This window comes from Rhyacophila brunnea, unplaced genomic scaffold (assembly GCF_057557595.1).
Source record: "Rhyacophila brunnea isolate RB1 unplaced genomic scaffold, BYU_Rbru_1.0 scaffold_14, whole genome shotgun sequence".
In the NCBI taxonomy this organism is placed as follows: domain Eukaryota; kingdom Metazoa; phylum Arthropoda; class Insecta; order Trichoptera; family Rhyacophilidae; genus Rhyacophila; species Rhyacophila brunnea.
In genome coordinates, this window is record NW_028232796.1 from 31905344 (window position 1) to 31920450 (window position 15107).

The 15107-nt window shown below is 32.6% G+C and overlaps 1 protein-coding gene across 1 annotated transcript in view; it reads left to right on the top strand.

Moving 5' to 3' along the window:
- LOC147075864 (uncharacterized) overlaps positions 1-15107 on the top strand; it is a 125155-nt gene that overhangs the window by 101867 nt on the left and 8181 nt on the right. Inside the window, exon 5 of the mRNA XM_085942017.1 lies at positions 6756-6897. Coding sequence (XP_085798143.1) covers positions 6756-6897 — 142 coding nt within the window. The remainder of the gene's footprint in view (positions 1-6755; positions 6898-15107) is intronic.

Below are 15107 nucleotides of genomic sequence, written 5' to 3' on the forward strand. Positions count from 1 at the left end.
CTCGTGGGTTCCAGGTTCGAATCCTGGGTCTGGCAAATACACATAGTGTTTTTCAATTTGTGTACGAGTCAGAGTATGGACCTAATGGTTAAGCAAGTGGCTGACATCCATTTCTCGTAAAAACAATATCTGTTAATACAAACCTCCACTCTGTGGAGGTCCATATTATGATCCTATTAAGATCGGACATGGTCGAAAGAATAATAGTTTTAAAACAAAGTTTTTGGTTAAATCTATGGTACTTGTGCTATTTGTTTAGACACCTGTTTTAGGCTATAAATTCATGTACAGATCGACACAAAAATAACTCGTTATCGTTCGTTATTTCAGTATTGTTTTGAATATGCGTTTTTAGCTCGAAACAGTGTCAACATAAATTAATAAAAAAATTCCTAACAAGAAATATTTTTAAACCGTACAATTTCTTAATTAAATTATTTTTATAAAAAACTCCCACCCGAATTACGAAGGATATGGGTAAAGTCCAATTCAGATCAAGTTCTTCATGTATTGTGGATTTAATTATTTAGATCAGTGGTATTGAAATTGAGTACCGTGTACTGCCACACGCTCTTAAAATAATCTCTATATATATAAAAATCTCGTGTCACGATGTTTGTGGTCGAACTCCTCCGAAATGGCTCGACCGATTTTTATGAATTTTTTTTATATATATTTATTAGGTATGAGAATAGGTCAACAAGTATATTTCATACCGCTAGGTGATTAGGGTATCTCTATCCAGAAAAATTTTCTTTTATTTTTTTGACAATTTTTTTTTTGTATTTTTTTAATTATTTGCCATAAAAAAATACCTATAACCCCAAATTTTCACCCTCCTATCCCCACCCTCCCACTTTTTAATCGCGATTTTATTATTTTTGTATGAACAAATTTAATCGTCGTTCGTATTTCAAACAGAACGAAATTATTTGTGTTGTTGAATGACAGATGGCACTACGTCCGAGAAGAATTCAAGAGAAGCGTCGCGTCATTTTGACATTTCATTCGGCATATCACAAGGCAGTGTGTGCAAAATTTTGTACGATTTATTTTAATTTATCTATTTTTATGTGCGTGTATTACAAACAAACAAACAAAAAGTGTAAAGCAACAAACATGCGAAATAGTAGAGCAGAAAGAACAGACGAACAAATCCAACAAGATAACAAAAAAGTGCGTGTAAGCATGTCGCAATTGCGTGCACCCCAATCACAAGAGGCACGAGCTGAACGAAATCAACAACGACAATTGGAACGGAGCCAAGCGCGCCGGTTCGTAGTTAACACACGCAGAGCAAATAACCGACAACGCCAACAAGTACATCGAATATTTACATCCGCTTCGTTCCTTCGTTTCGCATTTGAGTACGAGCCAGATATTGAATATTCCGCTCATCCGAAAGTGCTGATTGGTGCTATGGACAAAGAATGTCCCCATTGTCATGCGCTCAAATTCAAACATGAGTCAGCCGGGATGTGTTGCGCATCAGGAAAAGTGCAACTACCAGAAATTGAGATACCACCAGAACCATTGAACGGCTTGCTCATCGGCACGGTTCCAGATTCAAACCTGTTCCTGAAGTCCATTCGCACTTTCAATCCATGCTTCCAAATGACTTCGTTCGGAGCAACAGAAATAGTTCACAATATTGCGGCAAATGGTCAACAATTCCATTCTACGTTCAAAATCAAAGGCCAAGTATACCACAAAGTAGGCTCATTGCTGCCAATGCCAAACGAACCACATAATTTTTTACAAATCTACTTCATGGGCGGTGAGGACATCAATCATGTGGATGCACGTTGTGGCTACAATAGCCTCAATTCGCCTAATGCTAGGCGCATCGTCGGCGAACTACACGCCCTGTTGAATGAGCACAATGAATTATTGAAATTCTTCAAAGCACACATGCACGAATTGCAAAGTGACAATTACGTTATTGTCATCAATCCTGATAAAACACCAGTTGGAGAGCACGTGCGTCGATTCAATGCGCATGTTGTTGACGACATTGCTTGAATCATGGTTGGCGACCGCACATCGACGCGAGAAATCGTGATTCAAAGAAGAAGCAATAATCTGGAGATCATCGCTGACACACACCGTTCATACGACGCTCTCCAATATCCGCTAATTTTCTGGAAGGGACAAGACGGATATTGCATAAACATTAAAAAACGAGATCCTGTCACAGGTAATTCATTCATTATGAACATCATTACTCATTTTGAATTGAGAAAATGAATGGTTGATGTTTTTTTGTTTTTAACGGCGGTCATCGTCTACAGCGCTCTATTTCTCTTTCTGTCATAGATCCCATCCCCACACACTTACGATACATTCGTTATTTTTTTATTTAACAACCAAAATATTCACTAGAAATAATTTATATGGCAGAACAATGTTTGCCGGGTCAGCTAGTAATATTAATAATAATAAGTAATAGGTACATAAAGTGTTACTCAAATTGTACTTGAACAATACATAATATCACACCTTTGCAACATAAAGATATTACAGAGATGTACATACATATGGCTGAGAAAAATATGATGTTATATCTGGTATGTCTATGCGATTAATTTTGCGTTACTTAAAACTCGTTCGACGCGGACGACACGGCTACCGTGTCCCCGTTAAGCGGTCATTATATGCAATTAGCATGTTATTTAAATGTGATAATTAAAAATTAATTAAAATTTATGCAGTGATTGAGTTAAGGATGGAAAATTAAAAAAATAATATGAATAATACAAATTATGAGAGTACCGTTCGTCATATCAACACACAGGTAAAGTCACAACATGTGTCCACATATTATTATGTTAACGTAATTCAGTTTATAAATAAAGATTGCACTACGAAAGTATGTGAAGAAAAATAGGCTCAACCATCCCATTAATTGGTATTTTTAGTAAAGGATTGGAACTAATTGATTCAACTCCGCTATATGGTCTGCTTTGCTTCGGGTAAAAATATTTTATAGGTATTTTATCTTCTTTCTTCTTTGCCCATATCCGCCCCTTAGCTGGAGCATATGGACACCACGCGGCGCCTCCAAGAATCCCTGTCGCTCGCCAGTCTTCTTGCTTCGTTCCAGGTTAAACCAGCATCCCGTAGCTCCGCCGTATACACTCTGTAGATTGTATTTAGCGGCCTTCCAGGACGCCGGAATCCGGTCGGCTTGAAGAACAGGCAAGCCAGGTTAAAGTTCTCTTCTGGCATCCGCAGCACGTGGCCGAGCCAGGTCCAACGTCGCCTCTTCACTTTCAGTGTGATGAGAGGCTGCTTGGTACGTTCTCTTATCTCCTCGTTGCTCCTAAAGTCATACCACCGCACACCCAGTATTCGTCGCAAACATCTGTTTTCGAAGCTCAGTATACGGTTGCTCTGAGCCTTCGTAAGGTGCCATGATTCGCTACCGTAAAGCAGCACCGTCAGAATGCAAGCGTCGAATAGGCGGCATTTGGTTTTGACCGAGTACAATCGTGAGTCCCAGACATTTCGCATCGAGTTGAATGTTGCTCCAGCCATTCCCATTCGGATAGCGAGCTCTTTCTGCAAAATGCCATCTCCCGTGATGTGTACCCCCAGATACTTGAAGCTGTCGACGCTCTCGATGCTTTGTCCATCGCTAATCAGAGGGAAATCTGGATCAGGACAGGTGCAATATGTGGTGTATATATAGGTACAATAAATGTATACAAATAATTAAAAATTAACAAAGTAAGTTTCACAACAAGGTTTATCATACAGTCATTTTCATTATTAATTATTATATTAAACAAAAAATCCGACCGCAAATCGTCTTTCATTTTCTACATCTTCTTACTTAGAATCAATTTTGATACTGAAAATAACTTCTCGACACTCGCTTGGGTAGTGGGCATACTGAGTACTACTCGACATGCACTTGAATTCGTCTTCGTGTCAAATATAATATTTTCATTGGACTTTAGGACGACAATTTAATAATAGGTAATAAAAAAAAACATCCGGAACAGTGGAGCACTACAAATTGTTGATGCTGCGGCTCCGCTCCTGCTCCGATTAAAATCCTATTGCTCCACAGCTCCGTGGTCCTGCTCCGAGCTCCGCACTAACGCTCTGATTTTGAAGGCACCGTAAAAATGTCTTGGCGCCACTAGATGAAAAGGTTTGAAAACACTAATTTAGATTATTGTCGACTATTCCGGATCATGAAATTATCTTTTTCGATAGCTGTTACGTATACTGGCTACATTCATATACCATTTGTATAGGGACAGCATAGTATCTCATTACAGCCATATAGTAGATTTCGTGTCCTAATAGATTACTCCTAGTCATGTTAAGATGTCGTTTCCACCGGACCTTTTTATTATACCTTCGCAGTGTATTTATTTATGATATGTCACAATTACTTTTCCCCAGAAGAAAATCGCAAAAAAATCCTATTTTTTCTGCCTTTCTCATTTAATAAATGTCACACCTAGCACACTCCGCAGGACAATATTATGACATACTTACATATTATAATGTAGTAATTTATTTTATTTATATTATGGTGAACTAATAAAGAAAAATATTACGTATATAGTTAATTAATTTACGGTATGAAGGTGTATCAAAGTCAATGGAAAGTTATGTTATATTGTATTTCCTATGAGTGTTATATAATATAACAATATCTTCAGTAATATGATTGCTACCCTTTTAATAAATAAAATATTATGAATGAATTATTATTATTATACTATATTACATCAGAAAATTTGGACTATTAATAAAAGGAGACGTATACATTTTCTATATTATGACATTTGAAATTATTTATAGCAAATCTAATATGAAACATGGTTAAATCTATAAACTCTACATATATTTAATTAACACCACTCAGTTGTCATTTTAATTTTCTTACTCACGTAATGGCTGCTATTTTGAATGTTATTTGTGATGACTTACTCAAGTGCAGTTATAAACAGTTTTACACAAATGTTACAGAATTAAATAACAATACCGAAGTGTAGTATTAATGGCTGATTATCTACTCATCGGCACAAATTGTCTTTTCATATGGCCTACAAATGTTCTAATAAATGTCATAGCAATCGTGTACAATTATCTGCAAATTAACCTGCAATAAAATTTGTAGTCATTTGTAGCTAACTTAATCAGTAGACTTCCTTTTTATGCTTCAATTTTATACATTAAGGCTCTATCTATGAACTATAAGTATAACTTTTTTTAAATAACATTTTATCATATTGTTTTGTATTATTATGTTAATTGAAATAAAACACAATATCGTGTTGAATCCAGACAATAATATTATCATGAATTGCATCAATCTGAACATTTTTTAAAATTAAAATATGTCTTTAAAGCACTATATAGGTACACACCTATTATAAATATGGTGTTAAGATTTAATTGTAACTACTTAAAGCTAATTTCATAAAACTGTGGAATTTAAACTATGCGGCGCAAGCTTATCCAAATATAATAAGTAATCTCATATAATCTCAATTCAATGTATGATTGCCAAAGATATTTGCGTATTTTAGAGGCTATTTTCGTCAAACGATAACAAAAAAAATCTTTAATTTACTATTTTAGTGAACAGTTCTTTATTTCAGCGCTCTATTATTTTTTTTAATCTATTCTGTCCTTCATAGAGCGATATATACGTTGACGAAATCTGCATTTCCACATTACCTATCCGTATTTTGAATTTAAAAAAACGTACACTTTGTAATTTCAACATTCCTGAACTCAAGGGGGTTCAAACACGGACGTTAACATAATTTTAATCCCTACTTCAATTATAGTTTGTCAATTTATGGCTACGGCCGTATGTTGTAGCTTAACCACTGGGGAATGACAAAAGAAATGGCGTATTTCAAAAAAACACTACCTTATTCTTAGGTCAATAATTATTATAAAGCAACCATTATTCATAAGATGTTTATCACACTTGAATGGTCAAAGACATAACTTATAATAAATATCTTTAGAATCATCTTCAAATGTGTTAATCTTGCCGATTTTTTTAATAATAAAATGCCTAATTCTTGTCAAATTTGGGATCACAGAGATTATCAATATAATTTTTTATCGTGAATATTTTACAAAAATTATCTCGTAATAAATTATGCTAATGGTTTTATAAATGCGTTTAAAAATTAATAAATGTAAAAAATCTTAACACCACTGCACAGTTATGTACCGAAATATGACTATATTCTAAAACATTAGAGCGAGAGGTTTAAAAGAATACTATTTTATGTAACAAAAATACTCTATGCAGTCATGAAATGTTTAAAATAACTATAAAGAATAATAAGGCTTCAAAATTATATAAATAGATTATCTACAACGTTTAAGGAGTGTCCAGGATCATGGTTTGAAAATACAATAAAAACTCAATTTTGACCTTCGACGAGCATGTCCCCCCTTAACGCGATTTGATAAGCATTTCATGTAAGAATTACTAGTTTAATTCATCCTAATTAATATTATCCTCGTAGTTCGTAATTGGTAAAAGCACATTGGAGTGTATCCAGTTGTTAAAAATGTTCAAGTTCCGTCAGACGTCTTATTTAAAAAAAATCTAGTAGGTGTTTTAAAAATATATGAAAATGCATTTTTTTTCTCGTGCGTTCCAGATAATTTACGACAAATATATTATAAAATACGACTAAGGCGATTGTTTAGTATTTGAATTTCAGGGTGAATATTTTTACATTTATATTTTTTCTTTATTTCAGAATACTTAAATCATACGGAATGCTTCGGAGGAGTGACCAAAGACTGGGATAGGTGCAATGAAAAATATCAAGAAGCTGTTCGAGAGGTCAACGACAGGGGGGTTATCCTCAGCTATACACAGAGAACAATCGACTTTTGTTGGTAAGAAACATATGCATGTAATATGTATTAATAGATCTATGTATTACATGTAAGTATCAAATTCACGAATAGGAAATTATATCTTAAAGCAATACGAAAATCACATACATAAACAATTTAAAAAACGTCACCACGCAAATTCTGTATACAGAGACAGAGCCGAAATCTTTACTGATTAAACTGTAATATATATTTCGATCATTCCGAAGATAAGTTTGTAACTTAAAACAGGTATTAACATTAATATCTCAAATAACACAGAGGACTACCACGCAAAGGCCAATTGAGTCGCCTACAGTCATAACTCACATATTTAAAAAAAATCGAGTTTTGAGATAATCGCAAAAGACCACCAGAGCACTGTTTTTGTAATTAGAAGAAAAGTATTGAATTATCTTGTTTATTAATAAGTAGGTAAGTCAATATACATTTAAAAAAAATATAACACTTCTAAGGTTGCGAGACACAGCATACTATGAGAGATAGACCTCTCCGATTGCTTAGAAAGGCCTCGATGACAGAACTCACATTATTCATTGAAAAATGTGAGTTATGACACCAACAGTCAACTTTGTCCACAATTTTCACATGGTTTAAAATAACTTTTGATAGCCTACTATTTTTTATATAGACTAATGCTATTAGAATCATTTGATATATTTAACTCAAAATTGTAAAATGTGAGTTATGGCTCTAGCTGACTCAATTATATTAAAATGGAAAATATTAAATTTATTAACTTGTAAGACAGATAACTGAAATTGAATACCAGTATGACCATGTTTCATACAGTCGAATTCAACCTTTTTCGTGAATTCAAATAATAAAATAATGTCGAGAATGCTAAACTATAGTGAGTAAGAGATATTTTAGCAACAATGACTTCCTTAGAGGGTTAGTTAGATTCTATAGAAATTTATTTTCAGTATCCCAAAAGTTTTGTCAGAAAAGATATTCCCAAAGAAGTTACAACATTTTTGATAAGGTATATGTGAAAAATACACAGATGAAAATAAAAGTTTAAAATAATCAAATTGTCCCTTACTCTATTTTGATTTTGTATTCTCAAAATCACAGAATAAGTTGATCACAATAAACACACTCGATAGATATATGAAAACGTCTTGTTACTCATTAATTTGAAGTTTATAATAATAATATATAAATACTATATAATGCAAAGTTTGTCTGCAATTTAATGGCTTAGAAATGGTGAAATTTTACTGAAGATTCCTTGACAAAAGTTAAGTTCAATGCATGATAAAATAATGAAACAAATTTTTGAATCAGCTCCCGGCTTCATTTTGCATTCTTTTAATAATAATGTAACCTTGGTAGCGGAATAACAAAATTTTCTGAAGTCATTATTCAATGTCAAAAATTGTATTGATTTTAATTCATAGTTCACGAATAATATTTAAAATTGTACAATCAGGTAATAATGGATGATGATATATTTTCGAAATATTGCAGGAATCTACATCATACGAACAATAAAGGAACTGAAAAAGTAAGGAAAGATAATGTCCCTACATCGACTTTTGTTAAAAAAAATTCAATCTTATAATATTATATTATTTAATCACATAATGGAGACAATTATCATTACAGCAACGTTAAAGATGTCAAAGATCACTCAAATTCGTAATAGTATTATCTACAGAGTCATTAGTAGATAACTACGGGACGGTAGCTGTTATATAATATTATTATATACTAGCGAAAGCTTTTGGCATGATCATGACGTGCACCCTGATTTCTCAAGAACTTTAGCTTAAAGCTAAGATAGTTTAGAACTTACAGACCGATCAGCGGAAACTTACCTAATGATATGCATCGAGAATATGTTTGTTTCCACAATTCCATCGACTGTAAGTGATTTGCTTAATATTATAATATTAGTTAGTTAGTTTCAAACGGTTTTAACTCTCGGTTTACCTTGCCTTCGCCATGGCAATAAGTAATAAGATCAATCTTTCAATGCGATATAGAATAACTTATGTGGTGAATGCTACTTCTATTGTCACTTTTATGTCGCAACGTAATAAATGAATACTTCGAAAACTTAATGATAGAAGAGTGTATATGTTTTAACCATCTCTACAACTGACATGTATATTCTATGCTGATTTTTAGAGCATTGACAAAAACCAGACGGAAACGTCTGTTGTCAAGAGAGATTTAATACATAGATATTAAGAGAAACGCGTCCGTTTCTTAAATGTCAAGATAAAAGTATCACTATAAACCTGTACGTGTAAACCTTAGATTAATTTACTTTTGTGTATCCTGCCATGTAATATCACCAGAAGTGCACTTGTGCTTATATGAAATAAAAAAAAAACTATATAGATGCTCGCGTGCGTTTCCTTTAAATATCATCCTAATATCATATCGACACATCTAAACGCAACCTGTCTGAACATATTATATTAGCGGGGTAGTCGATACCAAACTACAACTACTACACCCCCTAATAAGAGAATAATAAAAAAATATATGATTGTCTATGTCAAAGGCTGAAAGATTATCTATATTTGCTGAAAAAAAATCTAGCCATGCAATCCACAATCAGAACCTACTCATTCGCTGCTGACTAGATAATTATTTTTGAATTACCATCTTTAAAATGCACGTTAATTACATCGATCGGCCGCCTGGTCATTACGCGCCAGGTGCGTCTTCAACGTCCAAAGTATTAAGTCCTTACATACTGGACGAGAGACGTAACAGCACATTCGTTATTTTGCATTGTTGTGTGTGTTTAATATGTAACAGTAATAATACATTAACACCAAAGAAAGCCCCCAAGCAAAGGCTCTAGTTATAAATAAAACTTTTTTTCATGTTTTTCAATTTTATGGCTTCATTCTCTGTTATAATAATTATGATATTTTATTCTCATTTAACGTCAAAAAAATAAAAAAAAGCATGGTCTAATGAAAAACTGTGCATAATATTATCAAAACTATTTTGTTTTTACCTCGATGTCATATATTGTAATGAGAGATATGCTAGATAAATTTAAATTTAAGAAGATAAAATATTAAAAATTATCCTATAAATTTAATATTAAGCGCTAAGTTGAATAAAAATGTTGTATTAATATTTCTCATCCCTGAGAGGAAAACTAACGCAAATACTGGCGATATGATAAACATGATAGTATTAATTTCTTTTCCAAAATTACGTCATTCACTGATGAAAGAATTTATGTATAATTAATTATAAACAGATAATTTCTAATTAACTAATAAAATATTTGTCAAAAGAAGAAAGTAATCAATATTTGGGTTGTTTACAATAATTATGGATCAAGTCCAATTTTCATAAAATTCGTTTTTTGTTTGTTTCAGTAGCTAGATAAAATATATTTATATATTGCATGTTAATATCACAATCGTAGCTCTTCAATTTTTGGCATAAATGGCAATACTAGTATTGATAAGACATCAACTTGAATGTAAATCATGTCCATTTTGACAGTTCTTTCAGCAGTATAAAGTGGTATTTGCTAACAATATTTTTTTAATATTAATAAAACTTGAATAATATACTTTATGTTTCGACTATTCATTTTAATGGATCCACGTACTAGCATAATATGGTAAATATATACAGTGAAAACATTCCTGAATTTACAAAAGGAGTTTTAACCTTATGTACAAATATCTCAGGATCCATTTCTATGGACTTAATCCATAATTATTTTGAACAACCCATTTATCTAAATTGTCCAATACGTAAGGTACTATTTTTTCATCCGGGGTCTCCGAGTATAATTCCCATACCTTCTGTAGGGATAGCTTCACTAAGATCAGGTCACACACATTCATTTTTTTTATAATATGTAATCGTGACTGATAATCATTGAAAACTGGTCCATATAGGATAATAATAATAATTAAGACAAAATTTTCTACTACCATATAACTGAAGTTTTATTTAAAATTCTGTTATCGCGACAAGCTTTTGTATTTGAATTAAGATATTAATATAACGTGTTGAGTCTTACAATGGTTGTCGATATATTTCTAAAGTATTCCAATAATTAAAAAGTTAGTATAAAAATAAATTCCTTTGAACCTATTCTGTATAAATGATTTTCTATTGTTACTTTTTATTGAACGTAATGTAAATATTTTATCTCTCTGAAAAATACTTTTTCAAGAATCTTTATGGCAAGTATTTAAATCATATTTTTTGTTACGTGTCGCGACAGTCGTTGCTTTAGATTAGAAAACCAAAGACAATTGTTTATTTTTTTCAAATCGTTTTTTTTTATTTAAAAAAAATATGTAAAAATTGCTGAATTACAAAACAGCATGCGGCGATTGTTTGTGCTTTCGTATTATTTGAATGAAATTTTGTAATTAAAACAAAAGAAATTAATGAAAAATGATTAGTATTTATCCAAACAAAATAAAAAAAAATATACTTTACTTAACAGCGCTAATGTGAATAATAATAATAATAGTGTAATCATAATAAATAGTAAAAGCCTGAATTAACATAATAATAGGTATTATGTAGTCATATTTTTTAACTCGGTAAACTTCGAATAAATTTCGAAGTCATTTTTTTTGTACCCTCTGTAGAATTAATTGTTACGTTGAAAGATTTTTTTATATACAAAATATTAATATCACTATATATTTTTATGCTATCCATGAAAAAATATTCTTTTGGTCTAGGCCCTAGTAGGTATGTCTTTTGGGTAATTCTTGCATTCTACGGTCCGTAAAAAGGTTTAAGTTTAAGGTATTGGGAGACCTGTAGTAGCATTCTTTACTTTGTCTTTCTTCTGCGTCAACTCTCAATATTTTCACTGAAAATGGATTTTTATATTTTTTTTTTCTTGTTTAGCTATGTAGCCACAGGACTACATAACTCTTTGGATACATATTTTATAAAACAGTTCTTATACTTTAATATATTTTACTTACATAGAGGCATTACATTATGTAGGTATATTCTAATATTAAATTCTTCTTTTTATCGTGTCATCACATAACAGTTCAGTAGAATTTCACTTGCACCAATCACGAAGGTTTTTAAACCACTAAATGTGGCGTCATCGGGTCTAGGACGATTTGGCACCGCGAACTGGCCTCCGCCGATTGGCCTCTGGTAATTGGCCGCCGGTACAATCGGACGCCGGCCCAATTGGACGCCGACCCAATTCGACACCGACCCAATTGGCCTCCGGGAGGATTGGACGCCGCACAGTTGAATTAAATGCGCAAAGGAATAGACGTACGTTACGATTTGTTGGAGTAAATAAGCAAGTCAGTTTAATATGCTTCTATCTTCTCAGTAGTTGTACCTTATACATTTCGCGCTTGACACATTTTTAATATAGATTGAGAATAATTATTATGCCTTATGATGTTTATTAAAAGAAAATAATTCTTCCCTCGTTAAAACTTAAAGATGTGCATAATCAATTAATTTATTGTCTATACATGGGTACTTATATTTACAACAAATATTAAAAATAATGTTAGATGTTAGAATGAAAATAACATTGTATTTCAGCGTTTTATCGACTTAATATTATAATAAAGCTTAAACATGTATATTATTATGCATAAATGCGTATTTTAAGATAGTATAAAATTACAAACAAAATATTAAGTAAGTTATCTGCTAAGTATAAATGTTTCAGTAGTTTGATTGATAAACTACTTAAGTACTGGGTGCCGGACGAAATCCCGAAGGCCGAAATCCTGAATGCTGAAATCCCGAAGGCCGAAATCCCGAATACCGAAATCCCGAAGGCCGAAATCCCGAATGCTGAAATCCCGAATGGCCGAAATCCCGAAAAATAAAAAAATACAAACATCAATAATTGCGCAATTTTTGCAAGAGACACAAAAACCCATTTTTTGTGGAAATATAAAAAAAATGTAAAATGCAAACATCAATAATTGCGCAATCGCGAATTGCGCAATTTTTGCAAGAGGCACAAAATCCATTCGTTCTACAAAATGATCTCTCCTGAAAAAAAATGCGCAATCGGAAAAACCCATTTTCCGCAAAATCGGATTTGTCTCTCTTACAAAAATTGCGCTCGCGATTGCGCAATTATTGATGTTTGTATTTTACATTTTTTTATATTTCCACAAAAAATGGGTTTTTGTCTCTCTTGCAAAAATTGCGCAATTATTGATGTTTGTATTTTTTTATTTTTCGGGATTTCGGCTATTCGGGATTTCAGCATTCAGGATTTCGGCCTTCGGGATTTCGTCCGGCACCCAGTACTTAAGTAGTTTATCAATTAAACTACTGAAACATTTATACTTAGCAGATAACTTACTTAATATTTTGTTTGTAATTTTATACTATCTTAAAATACGCATTTATGCATAATAATATACATGTTTAAGCTTTATTATAATATTAAGTCGATAAAACGCTGAAATATAATGTTATTTTCATTCTAACATCTAACATTATTTTTAATATTTGTTGTAAATATAAGTACCCATGTATAGACAATAAATTAATTGAGTATGCACATCTTTAAGTTTTAACGAGGGAAGAATTATTTTCTTTTAATAAACATCATAAGGCATAATAATTATTCTCAATCTATATTAAAAATGTGTCAAGCGCGAAATGTATAAGGTACAACTACTGAGAAGATAGAAGCATATTAAACTGACTTGCTTATTTACTCCAACAAATCGTAACGTACGTCTATTACTTTGCGCATTTAATTCAACTGTGCGGCGTCCAATCCTCCCGGAGGCTAATTGGGTCGGTGTTGAATTGGGTCGGCATCCAATTGGGCCGGCGTCCGATTGTACCGGCGGCCAATTACCGGAGGCCAATCGGCGGAGGCCAGTTCGCGGTGCCAAATCGTCCCATTCCCGGCGTCATCCTCAGCTACGCTTACGTAAGTAAGGGAATGCTTTTTTCTCTCATAATGTGGTTTTGATACTACGCAAGAAAAATTCAGTCCTTTTCCAGTGCAGTTGAGAACGTCAACATTTGTCACCCGGTCAATCCAAAGAATTTGAAGGATGCGCTGATGTATTGGAACTATATAACTTTAAGCATGCGCCGGTGCAATTTCTTCTATTGCGCATGAATTGTACACAGAGTTATTATTGTTATTTTTTTATTCCCGACTTCATTTACATTACGCCTATTGCATCACTTTCATTCACTCGGTGCCGCCCTTACCATGACTTATTTTCTGTCAAAAATATAGAATTTCACGCTAACATGAAATATTTAAAACTATTACTTATTTACATGTATTATGTACCGAATATTATTTGTTTACCTAATTGTATTCATTCACTTAAGGCTAAATTCAGTCTAAATAGTTTTCCTTGCTTTACATTACTCAACAGCATTGTATTGTTTGGGTTAGCCGTTGCTCTCTTTGTCTCCCATAGGTATCTACTCTTAGTCAAAGCGAACTTGAGTAATATGTACTAACCACATGCTTGAGTAGCTGCTCCCGTAAGATTCTCAGTCCAAATGTTGTACTGGGTGGGCTGCATTTGTTATGTTAATTATTTAGATATCAAAATGACATAATAATGTAAAAGAAAAATGTCGGTGAATCTTAGCTCATTTCACGTTTTATACATCGCCACTTCACCGGTTAACTGTGACAATCAGACTTGAATTTTAACACAGCCGATACCTGAATGGATAGATTTTGAATAACTCTATATTTACGCTGGCTGTATTTTTAATCTTACCGTTATCCGTTACAGCGTGCTATTGATCGCAACCCGCCCTATTGACAATTTGACCAAGACACACCAACGACTAGAGCCCTGCAAGCTTTATCAATTTGATAAAAAATGTCATACATTGCAGACTAAAATTGATTAGTTCACTTGGTCAAAGTTACTCACTCATAATTACTTTACTTTTACGTTGTTATCGGTCACTAAAAATAGTTTTTAATGATTACCGTTATGCAACGAGCTTTTTAATTTAAAAGTTTTACTAAACTTTCTCTCGTTAGACTGTTAATTAGTCACTTGTGTAAGTAATGTTGCAAATATTTTTTTTGTGCTAAATACCGCGCAAGGTGGATTGGATTCAGTGTACATCTTTATTAACTTCTCTATTTTAAAAAAAGTAAAACTTATTTATACAGAAAGCATCCAATCTAAAAATGTATACTTACATGAAAAAATTATTTAATCGTAATATACTATAGTAACTATATGACACACAAA